This window comes from Centroberyx gerrardi, chromosome 11, assembly GCF_048128805.1.
Source record: "Centroberyx gerrardi isolate f3 chromosome 11, fCenGer3.hap1.cur.20231027, whole genome shotgun sequence".
NCBI lineage: Eukaryota > Metazoa > Chordata > Actinopteri > Beryciformes > Berycidae > Centroberyx > Centroberyx gerrardi.
Genome location: NC_136007.1, coordinates 22,202,507 through 22,217,892, shown reverse-complemented (window position 1 = coordinate 22,217,892; position 15,386 = coordinate 22,202,507). Strand labels below are relative to the sequence as shown.

Genomic DNA, 15,386 nt, shown 5'->3' with positions numbered 1-15,386 from the left:
ACCACTAAAATTCTGTTTTTTGTTGGCAAGCTCATGCCAAGGAGTAGCCTATTATCCAATGCATAATTCAAATGTCCAGCCCCTCATTCACTTTCTCTTCAGACCAAAACTTCCAATCAACCTGAGATTGCAGCAGCCACTTCTTGATATCTCTGCTTTTCTGGACAATGCTTTTTTTTTTTTTTGAGGGAACTTAATTTGTCAAAAGAAAACAGACTGTAAGTTAAATTGCCAATCACATTTGTGCCCCTAAACCCCACCCTCAATTTGACACCAGTTTATTGGAGAAATGCATGCAAAAACCATATGCTGGAGGCTGGAACTTGTGTGTTAATAAACAAAAATAATGTTCCATAACGTTCCTTGTAGGCATGGGACGATATGAAAATTTCATGTCACGATTATCCTGGCCAAAATAATTGCGATTCACAATATTATCCCGATAATCATCAAAATATGCTTAAAACTCTTAAAATGGCATTAAAACATACTGGAATCACTTTACCTTACATTTTGTTAAGAAACAAATATTTTTATTGCATCATAGGACACATCTGTTTTTTTGTGAACATCCTTTTTAGTGAAAAACAAACAAGGACAGATTCAGACTCTCGCCAACACCAAGCAGGTAATCACAATGAGAGAAAAAAATCCATTAATAAAAATAATCTACCTATCAACCTGATATCCAAGCATTCACGTGGTTCAGTTAGTTATGTGTTGTAAATGCACAGTAAATGAATAACTTGTTTTGTTTTCAGATCACACAGACAGAGGTACAGCAAGGACAGCAGAATGAATGCAAAAAAACAATCAAACAATCTTAAATAAGGTAATCATAAATTATAAGGTCCCCCTGCATAAATAAAGGATAAATAAATAAATAAAAAATAGCAACATTGTGTGAGTCTGTTCTTTAAATAAAATAAAATCAATAGGACTGTACGTTAGTGAGCTAGACAGCTTTTTCAAGTCACTCATGAGGATATTCACGCTCGTGACGATATTCACGATTATCCCGATAATGGAAATTCACCAAGATAAAATTATCTTGAGTGTTTTTATCGCGATAAACGATAAAATCTTATATCCTCCCATCCCTAGTTCCTTGCAGTTTTAGTTTAGAACAAAAGTAACTCTAGGCATCTGTTAAACATTGAATTTATTTGGCCAATATTTCTCAACACAAGTAAATACCTTGCGAGTAGAAACCACAGCTAAGATTCCATATACAGTAGGGTGTGTGTACTGCGTATAAAAACTGAAGACAGAAAACATTACTATTAATCTCTAGTGACAATCCAACTGCCACGCCTTACACACTCATATGCAGGCTCATGCATGTCAAATCATGTCTTCAAGTACATTAGCACTATGCCTGCAGCATACTGTACATGAAATTCATTCATTCAGCTAATACAAGTTTTATCTGAAATCTCCTGCACTTAAGAAATGGTAAATTACGAGCCCTATTTTTATGCCCTGTTGAGTTGTACAAATGCATGATAATTCCCTCACTGCTGTCTGGTCACTGAGAGATTCATAAAGAAAGATTAATATGAGTTCAGCCTATATCAGTCACCAAAGTATGATGTTAAAACTGCCTGACAGTGAAAACACTTTGCAAAGAGGAACTGGTCTGAAGTCAAATTTGTGATCATGGTAGATCACATTTTGTCCTATTTATGATGTGGATAGATACAGTTACAGTCTTGGTAAAAAGTATCAACCCACCATGCTTTCCATGTTTCGGTCTACATACTGTACATCTATAGTCAATCAAAAGATCAGCCACCAGCATGGGCAACTATGAGGATCCCTTGTAAGCAGCACCACTTCATTACTTTCATTTTTAAAGCCTTGTCTAAAAATAGCATTTTGACACATCTACAGACAAGTAAAAGTGGACCTGGGTAATTGTATTACAACCTATGTCCTAGACACTTTGGCCTGGTAACAATAATTGATACTGAGAGCTTTGAAAAGGCCTGAATGCTGTGTTGTGACAGTGGATCTCCAGTGTAGCCAATGTTGGCGTTTGACTGCTCCTGAACTCCTATGGAGATGTGCGTGCTGAAAAGTGAAAAGTCAAAGATCACTTTGAAGCCCCAATCCATGGTTGCAGTGGGGAGCCCCGTGATGAAATGCCGTTACCCTATTGCTCACTTTGTTTACATAGTGATTTATTGGATTGAAGATTTTTTTTCCCTAAAATGTACAGTTTGAGCTTTTGACTGAAAGACTATAGTAAGCTACAGTAAAAGGAGTTTGTTTACATTTGTGATGATTACAGACACAGGAGTAAAATAGTTGTGTATTGTGAGTTATGATGGGCTGAGAAAGTTACAAGTTTGCTAAATATTCTGATTGCAACACCAGTTGTGATTCATGTGAATACTGCTCTTTTTATCGAATTTCTTTTGCAGAAAAAAAGGGTAAACATGAGCTGGTAATTTCTCAGTTTGCATATGATGAAAGATTTTGTGCAACTTGATTTATAGTGCAATGATTCTGCACAGCATCAGAAGTTATTGTTTAGGAGCATCTTTCAAAGAAAGTCTTTTCCTCTTACAATTAATTTTTTTTTTTTTTTCAATTAATTGTGTAGTCTTAAATAGAAAATATGTAAATATGATAAAAGATATGTAAAATATGCAGAACTTATAAAGTCAGATATCTTTCCAGGTATCTTTAAGGACTGCTGACAGGTGGAAAATATTCTCAGAAGTGGAGAGAATAATAATAATAGCTTAATAATAATATTTGTATAGTGCATTTCAAGGTACTCAAAGACGCTTCACAACAAAAGACAAGGTAAAAAAAAAGAAGACAGAACTGCAATTTCAAAACATTAAATCAAAAGCAGACAGATGAAATGACTCAGCAATACAGAAATGACTGTAAGCCAAAAATCTACTGAAAAAATGTCAAATTGCAAACATACACAAACTTAAAAAAAAAAGGATAGAATTAAATAACTACAGAAAATGGAGGAGAACAAGGAGTTTTGAGAGCTTTTTTAAAGGAGGATAGTGAAGGAGAGTCTCTGAGATGTTGGGGGAGAGAGAGTTCCAAAAGGAAAAGCCCCGTCCCTCCAGGTCCAGCACTTGGTCCTAATAGCTGGGGTAAGGAGGGTGGGGTCAGCTGATCTGAGGCTGCGGGAGGGTGCGGGACGATGGAGGAGGCCAGTAAGGTAAGAAGGGGCCAGGTTATTGAGGGCTTTATAGATGGTGAAAATAATTTGAACTGAATTCTTTGCTGAGTTTAGCTTTTGTAGAATGGGAGTGATGTGATCCCTTGAGCAGGTGTGGGTGAGCAAGAGGGCAGCAGAGTCCAGTACATATTGTAGGTTGTTTTTAGGATTTTGGAGGATGTGCCATTGAGGATACTGCTGCAGTAGTCAAGCCTTGAGGTGATAAATGCATGAATAAGGATTTCGGCAACTGAGAATGAGAGTGACAGATTGAAATGGGCAATGTTCTTGAGATGAAATAAGGCTGTTTTTACTATTTGGTTGACATGGGGTTCAAAAGAGAGATATAGGATCAAGATAACATGAAGGTTGGGGGCATGGGTGGACCGTGGAACCGTCAATGTGGAGGAACAAGTCATGAATGGGTTGGGTTTGGGATCTGGGAATGATGACAATTATTTCAGATTTGTCACCGTTCGGTAGAGAAAGTTTGCTTGCATCCAAGATTTGAGTTCCATGAGGGAGTTGGTGAGGGCAGAATGGGTGGCCGCTGTAATAGACTTGGTGGCAATATAGAACTAGTATCATCTGCACAGGAGTGGAACTGGAGACCATGGTGACGGATGATGTGACCGAGGGGAAGCATGTAGAGAAAGAAGAGCAGAGGGCTGAGCAACGAACCTTGGGGGACGCCGTGGGAGTGGCAGTGTCTGATTGGCAGTTGTTGATGAATTGGTTGTCTGTCTGAGAGTTATAATTTAGCCTAAACCAGGAGAATGCTGTGCCAGTGACGTTGACAAAAGACTCAAGCCAGGAGAGGAGGATGGAATGTCTGATGGTATCGAAGGCTGCACTGAGGTCTAGAAGAATCTGAATATTAAGGGGGCAGTGTCAGATGAGAGGAGGTTGTTGGTGACTTTTAGGAGAGCTGTTTCAGTACTGTGCAGTGGTCTAAATCCAGATTCAAAGTGTTCACACAGATAATTAGATTCCGGGTGGGTTTACAGCTGAGATGCAAATACTGTTGTGGGTTGTGAGAAGACAGGTCTGGACAGAGCAGGAAGGGATGGGCTCTAGGTGACAGGTAGGAGTCTTCATGCCCATCAGTGTTTTAATGAGGTCGGTGGCAGTGATTAAGGGGAAATGAGAGAGGGTCTGGTTGGTGAGAGGACGGGCAGATCTGGGGCCTCATTTATAAAACATTGCGTGCGCACAAAACCGGCCTGAAAATTGCGTGTGCCACTTCAAGCAGATTTTCGGATTTATAAAAACAAACTTGGCGTGAAAATGTGCGCACCGCCACGGAAACTTTGACCCATGCGTGCGCAGATTTTGAAGACAGTGGGAAACGGCAACTGAGATGGCAAAGTAGTAAAATAAAGCAAAAAATGGCCTTTACACTCAGTTAATTTCCAGGCCGACTCCACATCAACTTAGAAACCCCTCTAATAATAACAGTCCTTGTCGTCTAGGCTACAACTAAATAGTGTCTTTGTTGCTTTAGTTCCAAACCCGATCATTTGTCCAAAAAGCATCTATATGTCATTATTACAACTATTATTACTATTATTACTATTATTATTATTACAACAATGTCAGTGGGAGGAACAGTGGAAGAAATAATAAAAACACCCCTTGCATGTCTATTTTTAGGGTGAGGAAACAGGGGATGAAAGATAAGCTCTACTAGCACAGCAATAAACTGTAGTGCTGTCACATTTTATTAAGACATCATGCAGTAGCAGCTGAATGTAAAAAGAGACAGTTCTGGCATTGCACAAATGTCTCCACCCTTTCAGGAAATCATCTGAGGACATTTCTAGGACACTAATAATCAAACGTTAAATACCTAACATAACACTGCTCGATGTAATTTACCGATACAAGTGCCATTTCAGAGAGCTAGGATATGGTGATGTGGCAGCAGATAATAGCTATGGTTATGCTGATTAAGTTGATGAGTACATTTACATTTCAAGGCAGCTATTAAAATTGGATGTCATTAACACTCAAGGGGCTGAGGAAATGGAAGAGTTTGTAAAGACTTCTAAATGCTACCCAATTTGCCCAATCGGTGCAGTAGTAATGTAATGAGGTTGAATAGGCTACTCATAATGAAACCTTTACCAAGATGATGCTATTACTAGCAGGACTTCGGAAAGTCCCCATCCCTCATGACCACAAAGCAAGTTTCCCAGTCCCGTAGGGAATCCCAGGGTGTTTCTCTCTGACTAGCAAATCAGTCTGGAAATGTACAGGTTTCATGAGAAACCTAATCTCCGGTATTTCCAACACAGGTGAGATTGTCAGCTAAACTTAATGAACCATAGACAGTTGACCCACGACAACACAACAGGTGCAAAAGAGTAAAAACATGGTAAAAGTTTGCTGGCATGTAAGGTGAAAGTGAAAGTGGGTGAGAGTTTGAGCCTCCCTGCAGGCTAGTGCTGTACAAGGAGGCGACTGGTTGGCTAAACCGAAAGTATGTGTGTGAGTGAGTTGTGTAAGTGTGTACGTGTGTGTGTATGTGTGTGTGTGTGTGTGTTTGCTAACGTTAGCATGCTAGCTACCGGATAGCTACATTACTGGAGGCTGGTTTGTAATATTCGCTAATTTGGAAACAAAAACAACCAAAACGACGTAAAGTTCACATGTTCAGCAAAAGCCTGACGACCCGATAACACCTCACACACAAATACAATGTTCAGAAGTTGCTTCATTTTGAAAATTAAATCGAGTTACTCACTCAGAAAGAATCAGCTGATACAACGGTGACTCAGTAGACTACACGACTTCCGCATTCCCGTGTGATGACATCTACGTCAGCCAATGGCCAGAAAAGAATCCGAACATACTGGACCAATGGCGCTGCAGAGTTTCTAACAGCCAATAGGAGTTTACAACAGGTAAGTGAGTGATGCACACACACCCACAGCACAGCCAATCATGTGCGACCATACTTCCAAGGTGCACCAATAGAAAATCACAGCGCGGCACAAACTGTCCGCACGCACGCACGCGCACGCGCACGCGCACGCACATACACACGCACACACCGGCCAGCCAGTCATACCTGGTTTTGAAATAAACTAAATAATAATAATAATAGTAATAATAACAATAAACTTTATTTCTATTGCACTTTTCAAAACACAGTTACACAGAGCTTTACAAAGGAATAAAAAAATAAAATAAAATAAACAGCAAAATCAATAAAAGGAAGGTAAAAGAAATTAAAAAGCAGGGCAACAACCATAAAAAGGAGGTCAAAACTATCAATAAAAGGTCATTACATAAGTAAGTAAGTAAGAAAAGAAGTTACAGATTTAGCCAGCCTAAGCTCCTCAGCTCGTTCCAAAGTCTAGGAGCTCTGACAGCAAAGGCCTGATCGCCTCTTGTTACATGTTGGAGCAAGTAACTTAAAAATAATCAGTACAATTACCCCATGTTCATGCAAATGTGTAGAAAAACAAAGTGCATGCACGATTTTTGTGTTTCTCATTCATTTAAGCGGCCTGACACAGACACTGGCATGTGTATATGCGTGTGACACTCCCAGTTTGCAGCACTGTAGCTAGGGCCAGACACTATTTTTGTTCATCGGCCTTGCCTGTAATCGCCTGGGCCTGACCTCATATGCTCTCTGATAGCAGTCAACAGCCTCACAGCCCTTCACCTCAGCCCTACAGTATGTATGCTACACTCCGGTCACATTGTCCCCTGCTCAGCTAGGCAAAGCATGACCCCCTCATCTGTCCCACTTGAATGTTTTATCACCGCAAGATAGCAAAATGAATATTGTAAGTGTGCAGTTTACATTTGAGCTATTATTATCAGGTTATTTTGTCTTGCCGGAGTCTGTCATGTTGTGACGATGCTCCCAACTAGAGCACAAACAGCAGTGAATGAGCACTCTAGGTGTGAAGTCATGTGTAAGTCATGATTAGAGTCCCTCTCCTGCCTGTTTTTGAGTCTCTCTGTCAATGCTTGAGTCAATATGAAAATCAGTATTTAATGGCTATTAATGAAATGAATCACCATTCAAGAACAGTAATGAAAAATGACTCATCAATCATTCAGAGGAACAATTCAGAATCTAATCATATGCAATTTGAACATTCTTCACTGGGATATGTACTGGTCCTATATGGTTGCTGATCTGTTAGCAGAGAGGTCAATACTCTAGCTCCATCTAGTGGTGGAAATCAGAACACAGGGAAGAATCTCAGACTGATGTGGTGACTGGAAATACTGGTTGTGTTGGTGTGTTTGTACCACGCTTTGATGAGCATCTGTCATATTACAAACAAAATGGTCTTCACCTGAGCTTACTGCATGGTTATGTAAGGGATATGTACTGAATTTCAGATACTGGAGTGAGTACAGTATCTGTAACCTACTTGCCTTAATTGTTTTCCCATTGTGGATAGCTGCGGTTAATGTGTATCTGTTTCATAGAGTTTCTATGACTACTGAGCCTCTGAGGACGGACAAATGGGCAGAAACAGAGGAGGATCGATACTCAGGAGAGATGACAACACCCGGGCCTGTGTTGTTGAATCCTCGTGCTCCGAGTGCAGCGGGAAGGTAGGAGGCGGACAGGTGGGTGTACATCCCAAAGACCAATCATAGTTGGTCCTCGGGCCAGTACTTATCTGTACACCGACAGGCCGGACACTGATTTTGATCTTTCTGCTGGTGAACTGCAGCCCATCTACAATCACAGCATGGTGAGAGACTTCATCATTATGAGAGTCAATTGAGTCAGATGGTTTCATAGCTGAGTAACTGATGAGATTATTGTTTCTCCAATGAACCAATTTAGTAATTTAAGAGAGCCAGAGTCAGCCTGAAGTAACCTTGTGAACACTGATAAAGTTATAATGATTTGTATTTTTTTTCCTTTTTAGACTAGCTACACAGATAAAGGGGAGAAGGTAAGATACAAACTGCAAGATGACATTTTGTATGATGTAGCTTGATACTATGAACCTAATATTACTGTTGCTTCTGATGAAGAAGAATACTTCATCATACATGACTGGCTAAATGTTGTATATTAATCAGAGAAAACCTTCAGAAATCCAGAGCTCTTTGGGATATTTATAGTGTGATTTCATTCGCATCATTCCAAATCTAAAATTAATGTGGCATTTCAATAAAAATTCATCATTCATCATTCAATATTTCTAAAACACAGGGAATCCACTCTGTTAAGTTATCAACGTTTCAACCAAGAGTTGAACATACCTACTATTCTTTAAAATGTACCATAATTTGTTTTCATTTTGTGCTTTCAATCATTTAGCAAGAGTAGGTGTCACTTTTTGCAAATGGCTTTTGGAATGTAATTCTTCTGTTGCACTTTTCCCCTTATAGCATGAAAGGGGAAAGTTTGTCCGGTTTCATCATTTGACTTTCTGGGTCGGCAATGCCAAACAGGTCAGTATCCAAACTCTACACTGTCTGTCCTCAAGCTGAAGACAACAAATGCATATTTCTAAAAAGTTTATATTTTTCACATGTTTAAAATTGACTCTAATCCAAGAATCTCACTCTGTTGACTATAGATTTTAAAGGTTTACAGATGTTTGCTGTTTACAAATTCACAAGTTTAGTTTTAGTACAAGAGCATATATTGTTTATTATATACAGACCTTACAATGGTTCACTTAATAACTGTAAGGTCCAGTTCCAGATACATATAAAAGAGACACCAGTTGTTTAATCTTTATACTCTGGAAGCTCAGGCCAGTCTTCTTTTGTTAGGTAAATGTTGACATTAGCTTCCTAGTAACAGATACAGTCCAAAGTTATAATTTTAACATATATAGGTTATTTGGAAAGCCATAATCACTACATAAGCACTATCTGAATCCAAATGCTGATACATTCAATTTACAGAATAGGAAATATCTGAGTTATCTGATTTTCTTTGTATCTATGCAGGCAATGGGCAGGTCTTTACAGAGTAAATAACATTCCTGCTTCAAAGACTTACTCAATAGTTTATTCAACCGTACTGATTCAGCACACAGGCCAGGCGACACATAGATAGGATTGAGCAATCTCACACAGTCAATATCTCTCCAGGCAAGAGATGAACTCTTTTAACTATATCCCCTTTGTCAAAGTTGATCAAAAATTCCCTTCACAATGAAGACAATCCAATCATTTTATAGGCAGCCGCGTTCTACTGTGATAAGATGGGCTTTGAGGCTTTCGCCTATAAGGGTTTGGAGACTGGCAGCCGAGAGGTGGTGTCCCATGTCATCAGACAGGATAAGGTATGCAGGTTAACATCTTCTGCTAATTCGGAAATAAACACTCACAAATACTTGAACGTATATCCAGAATTAAAATGATCTTATCAACAATCACAAACCCTCCCTGTCACCTTGCAGATAATGTTTGCATTTGAGTCTGCCCTGAATCCAGGAAATGAAGGTAATAATAATAAGTTTTCTCTATAGAAAATGATTTTGAATACTTGAAGTTACGTGAAAGATGAAATGCTGCCCTAGTGATATAAGCTCGCATTTCAACATGGTTTTGTCTTCCCTCAGAAATTGGAGAACACTTGATTAAGCATGGGGATGGAGTGAAAGACATTGCTTTCCAAGTGGAAGACTGTGACTTCTTGGTCAAGGTAACAATGAGGAGGAGGACCTTTGACTGTGATTCACTGATTCACTGTACACATATGGGCTATCTCACTTACACATGTTATTCACATGAGGACAATGGTCATCATACCATGATTTTGAACTTGCTCTGGTTTGTGTGTGTGCGTGCGTGCATGCTTGAGTGTGTGTTTGTGAAATAGGGGTAAACATGCTGTTCTTGTGACAGGTTCTCCTAAGGACAGGCTTGAGGTTTAGTGGTTCATTTGACCTTTTCCCCCAGTCAAGGTCAGACTGAAGGTTTGGCTGAACTCTGCTCTCGTTTACTACAGAGATATTACCATTGACTTAGCATAGAGATCACCAACACAGCCTCCTCCATCCAAAATAAATCATCATCTCAGAGTTGGAAGCCCGCACAGGAAGACATTCTATTTTCAGCCACTGGAGGGCTGCCAGGAGCCAGAAAAGGCACCTTGAGAAGCAGTCTGCTGTGTGTGACTGTGCTTCCTAACTGATTCCCAACACCAATCTGTTGGCAGACAGCTAAGGAGCGAGGGGGTGTAGTCGTCAAAGAACCCTGGGTGGAGCAGGACAGCTACGGGAAAGTCAAGTATGCTGTGGTCCAAACGGTAGGTCAAGAGTGGCAGGCACACATTTTAAATATCTATGTAAATGCCCAAACTAGATTTCAAATGAATTACTATTGTGTCAATGATTTGCCCCCAGTACGGAGATACAACACACACACTCATCGAGTACCTTGGACCCTACAAAGGCCTGTTTCTACCAGGCTACAAAGAGCCTCTGTTCAAGGATCCCCTGCTACCCACACTGTGAGTGTCTTCAGATAAGATAAGATAAGATAAGATAAGATAAGATAAGATAACATAACATAACATAACATAACATAACATAACATAACATAACAGCATAAAATAGCACAATATAGTATAACATACATAACATAACATTAAAGCATAACATAGAATAACATAACATAACATAACATAGCACAATATATTATAACATAGCATAGCATAATATAACATAACATTGCATATCATAACATTGCATATCACAGAATAAGATAGCATAACACAACACAACACAAGATAGTATGATGTAACGTACAGTGTCAGTATCCATCCCCCTTGATTTTTTGCACATTTACTTGTGCTTCAAAATTAGCTCAGAATACATTTATTGGGGATTATTGGTGTAAAATCTGGGCAAAGTACTCTTTTTTTTTTTTTTTTTTTAGCAAAGTGAGGGGTCTTAAACATTTTTGCGTGAAAGGATAAAATTCCAAAACTTACTCACTTCACTCACTCACTGGAAAACTACTTGTTCAGCATTTCATAACATGTTATTCATAAGGATAATGAATAAATATGAATATAGTGAGATATTTTGTATGTATTCTTGACAAAGCTCTAATTTGACCTTTCTTGCTAGAAAGTGTTATACCAGGTCCCTTTCATTCATCTTAATGGGATTTTTGGGTAAAAATAAACCATCCCTCTATATAAAAATACAGACAGGTGCACTATCACGGCAATTTCTTTTCTCTAATTTTACTATAGAAGTCAAAGATAAAATTGTACTTTGCCAGATTTTACAGCAAAAATCAAATTTTGTAGCAGAAGAAAATGTGCAAAATGTCAAGGAGGATGAGTTCCTTTTATTACCATTATGTTATAGGCTTTCCCTAACAGTTATGCTTAACTCTTTTTGGAAAACTAGTCATGCAATGTTTTTTTCTTCTTTCTCTTTGTAGTCCGCCAGGAGGTTTGAGCTTCATTGATCACATTGTGGGAAACCAGCCAGATGACCAAATGGTGCCAGTGTCAGACTGGTAAGAGGCCTGATGGAGCACACGTACACACATGGCACAGCAGACACACGGGGCAAAGGGACAAGTAAACACTCCTCAAACGGTCACTTCACTATTGCAGGGTGAAACCCAATGTGGTGCAGTAGACATTCAAAAGCTGGTCCCAGTACAGCATTACTGATCCACAGAAATGTACGGGGAAATGTAGTTTTTGTAATAAATTTAAAAAACAATTGATTTTTGTGGAGCAGCATTGCTCGCTGATCCTCAGAATATTTACAAATGTATATTTGCCTGCCACTGATGAGGAAGGTAGATCCGCATCTTTTGCATAATATTGAAATCCAATGTGGATCATTGCTAGGTGTTTTTATTCAATGAGCAGTGAAGTCACCAAGAAGAGAAGAGGTTTACTTCAGACTGTCCTGAATAAGGCACAGCTTTTGTTCAGCTAGCTTATCACCAACTTTTCCTTATCTGTTTGTGTTCACCAATTCCAGGTATCAGAAGTGTTTGATGTTCCATCGGTTCTGGTCAATAGACGACAAGCAGATCCACACGCAGTACAGTTCACTGAGGTCCATAGTGGTGACAAACTATGAGGAGACCATCAAGATGCCCATCAATGAGCCTGCGCCGGGGAAAAAGAAGTCACAAATCCAGGTACAACCTCCCCTTATAGTTGTACCACCACACTCCTGCACCCTCGGTCTCATGTTCTTTAGGACTTTCTGTTTACTGCAGTGGTTCTCAAAGTGGGTGCAGGGACCCCTAGGGATCTTTAAGGGGGTCCCCAGCAAAATGAGGAATAGGTTAATTTCACTATCATCCAATTCACTAGAATTTATCCCAATTAGAGAATGTATAAGAATGACTATTGTAATTATATTTTCACTCTCACCACTATTATCTCACATGTAGAGTGTAGACAGTTGAAAATTACATCAACAAGAAAATTGAAAATTACATCAATAGCAACAAGAATCTTCCATATGGGGGTCATTGGGACAACATTTTATCAAATGTGGGTCCATGGCCTGATGTAGGCATGAAAACATTTGAGAATCCCTGGTTTACAGTACTGTCAATTAGGGCTACAACTAACAGTTATTTTCATTATCGATTAATCTATCGATTATTTTTTCGATTAATGATTTAGTCTATTAAATGATAATGACAAATGGCACAAGTTACCAGAGCCCAAAGTGATTCTTAAAATTGCTTACTTAGTCTGACCAGCAGTCAAAAACTCCAAAAAAGTATTCAGTTTATAATGATATGAAATGGAGAAAAGCAGCAAATATTAGCATCTGTAAAGCTGTAACCAGCAAGTGTTTGGTATTTTTACTTGATAAATGAATAAAACGATTAATCGATTATCAAAATTATAATCGATTAATTTTCTGTCGATTGACTAATCTATTAATTGACTAATTGTTTCAGCACCAGTCTCAGTGTATTTTATGTCCTGCATCTCCCTCTTCACAGGAATATGTGGACTACAATGGGGGGCCAGGTGTTCAGCACATCGCTCTCAACACGTCAAACATCATTCAAGCTGTGAGCCACCCCTCTCATTATCATCAGCATGCCTTGGGAATACAAGTTAATCAACAGACTTCACTTAAAACTGGAATTCCTGTCAGCCTCATCTTTGTGTAGCCTCCTAAAATCTGCAAGTAAAGGCAGGTTCCAGATCCTTCTTTTTTCTGGTTTTGTCTTAAAACAGATAGTGAACCTGCGCGCCCGAGGGATGGAGTTCCTCTCAGCGCCTGACACGTACTACAACAGCCTGCGGGAGAAACTCAAAACCGCCAAGATCAAGGTGAAGGAGGACCTCAACCGTTTACAGGTAAGGAGACTTATTATTTCATCGCTGCTGAGGTTCATGGTCATATTTACAGGCTTTTTGCTGGTGTAGCAAAATGTCAATGTCCTGTGTTTTTTCTGTATTTCTTCTGTGTGAAGGAGTTGAAAATCTTAGTGGATTTCGATGACAAGGGCTACCTCCTCCAAATCTTCACCAAACCTGTGCAGGACAGACCAACCCTTTTCTTGGAGGTCATTCAGAGGAACAACCACTTTGTAAGTACTAGAAACCAGGTAGGCTAACTATTGGTAATTCCTTAATATAGGTACAACATGAGAAATATATTTTAGCCTTTATGCCATTGCCTCATTAATGAGATTTACAGGCCCGTGGTCCTCGTTTCTTTCCAGTAACCAGCCAAGACAGAGCAGCCTTAACACCTGTTTACGCCTCCCACCCAGTGTGAAGAGTACAACAGTAGCCCACTTGTAAAAGCTCAGTAAATCTATCACAGATACAGATTAAAAGGCTCACTGCTTTACAGCGAGGGGGATCTTTGGGTTGGGTTGCACCCTGTGGCACTAAATTTATAACACCTAGCCCCCTCTCTGCTTGTCAGAACAGGCTCACCTTGTCATTCTCTGGCATTTCACTGAGTCTAGTGATGTGGATACAGCGTATGAAAGTGAGAAACTGAATGTAAACCACACCAAAGGACCTCTAACAGCAACCACTAACACTTGATCTTTTGATTATCTATGAAAATATTTACATGATTAATTTGGGAGCTCCTCGCGAGCGCAGCTCCCTGTCAGAGTGGAGAAGGTGTTTGAACCTAAAACCCTGTGAGAATATTTATCTGCCGTTTGTGATCCAACATCAAAGTGGCGAACGCCCTGAACGGTGTCTGTGACAAGATCCCCAGAGCCATAACAAATGACATAGAAGAAGGCAGATCTTTGGATAATTAGCCATCTGCGTCTGTCTGTTCTCTCTCCAGGGCTTTGGGGCGGGAAACTTCAAGTCTCTATTTGAGGCCATTGAGAAGGACCAGGATGCCAGGGGCAACCTCACTGTGCTGACACCTGAAGGACAGCCCAAAGCCTTCTACTGACCCCCAGACTGGCACCGAACCACACCGAGACACTGTTTCATCAACATCACCCAGTACACCTACACTATATCAAATACATATTGTTGCATATCTTTATGTAACAAGTAACAAGTAACAAGCAGTGAACGTTATCAGATATATAAGCTATCAACAGATTGCATACGGTACAGCAGTATGGCTAAATAAATAAAGGCACATTCATACAGTTCGGCATGTGTGTTTGGGAAATGTGGGGCACAAAATGTGAACATGGTTTCTTGCTCATTTTAAATGCATCAAAGAGTAATCCATCTTTATTACTGAAACATAAAATGAGACTTAAAGGAATCCAAAATGAATATTCAGCTATGATCTACTCACCCCCATGTCAGTCAAAACTCCACTGAAGTTGGTAGGACCACCAAGCACACAGAGAGTTAGCTCCTGTAGTTCCTTCTCAGCCATCTCCCAAACTATTGAACTGAAAATGACCGAAAATGTCCATCAAATGTCTTCAGACAGCTCATGCAGTATAATCTAAGTGTTTTGTGGCCAAACAATTGCACTGTGGGTCCAGAGCATGCGACCAGAGCGTTGTCAGTGAGGAAAATATAGGAGATAATGAGGTAAATGTTGGACCTTTGGACCTACAGTGCAATCGTTTGGCTATGCAATGCTTGCATTATGCTGCATGAGCTGTTCAGAGAAACCTGACGGACTTCAATAGTTTAATAGGGAGAAGGCTAAAATGGAACTACAGGGGCTAACTCTCTGTGTGTTGTTACCAACTTCAATGAAGTTTGGATTGACATAGGGGTGAGTAGATCATG

The 15,386-nt window shown here is 39.7% G+C and overlaps 2 protein-coding genes across 2 annotated transcripts in view; one reads left to right on the top strand and one right to left on the bottom strand.

Moving 5' to 3' along the window:
- The window catches only part of mtmr4 (myotubularin related protein 4), a 45,420-nt gene extending 39,455 nt beyond the window's left edge, over window positions 1-5,965 (bottom strand). The window contains exon 1 of the mRNA XM_078286708.1: window positions 5,940-5,965. The gene's annotated coding sequence lies outside the window, so the exon portion shown is untranslated. The remainder of the gene's footprint in view (window positions 1-5,939) is intronic.
- Window positions 5,966-8,109: 2,144 nt separating this feature from the next.
- On the top strand, window positions 8,110-14,577 carry hpda (4-hydroxyphenylpyruvate dioxygenase a). Its single transcript, XM_071901644.1, has 13 exons — window positions 8,110-8,130; window positions 8,573-8,635; window positions 9,376-9,480; window positions 9,598-9,640; window positions 9,760-9,842; window positions 10,359-10,448; window positions 10,546-10,652; window positions 11,597-11,674; window positions 12,154-12,316; window positions 13,142-13,213; window positions 13,383-13,505; window positions 13,622-13,738; window positions 14,464-14,577. The coding sequence occupies exons 3-13, from the start codon at window positions 9,400-9,402 to the stop codon at window positions 14,575-14,577; spliced, it is 1,071 nt and encodes a 356-aa protein (XP_071757745.1). The 5' UTR covers window positions 8,110-8,130; window positions 8,573-8,635; window positions 9,376-9,399.
- Window positions 14,578-15,386: the final 809 nt, after the last annotated feature.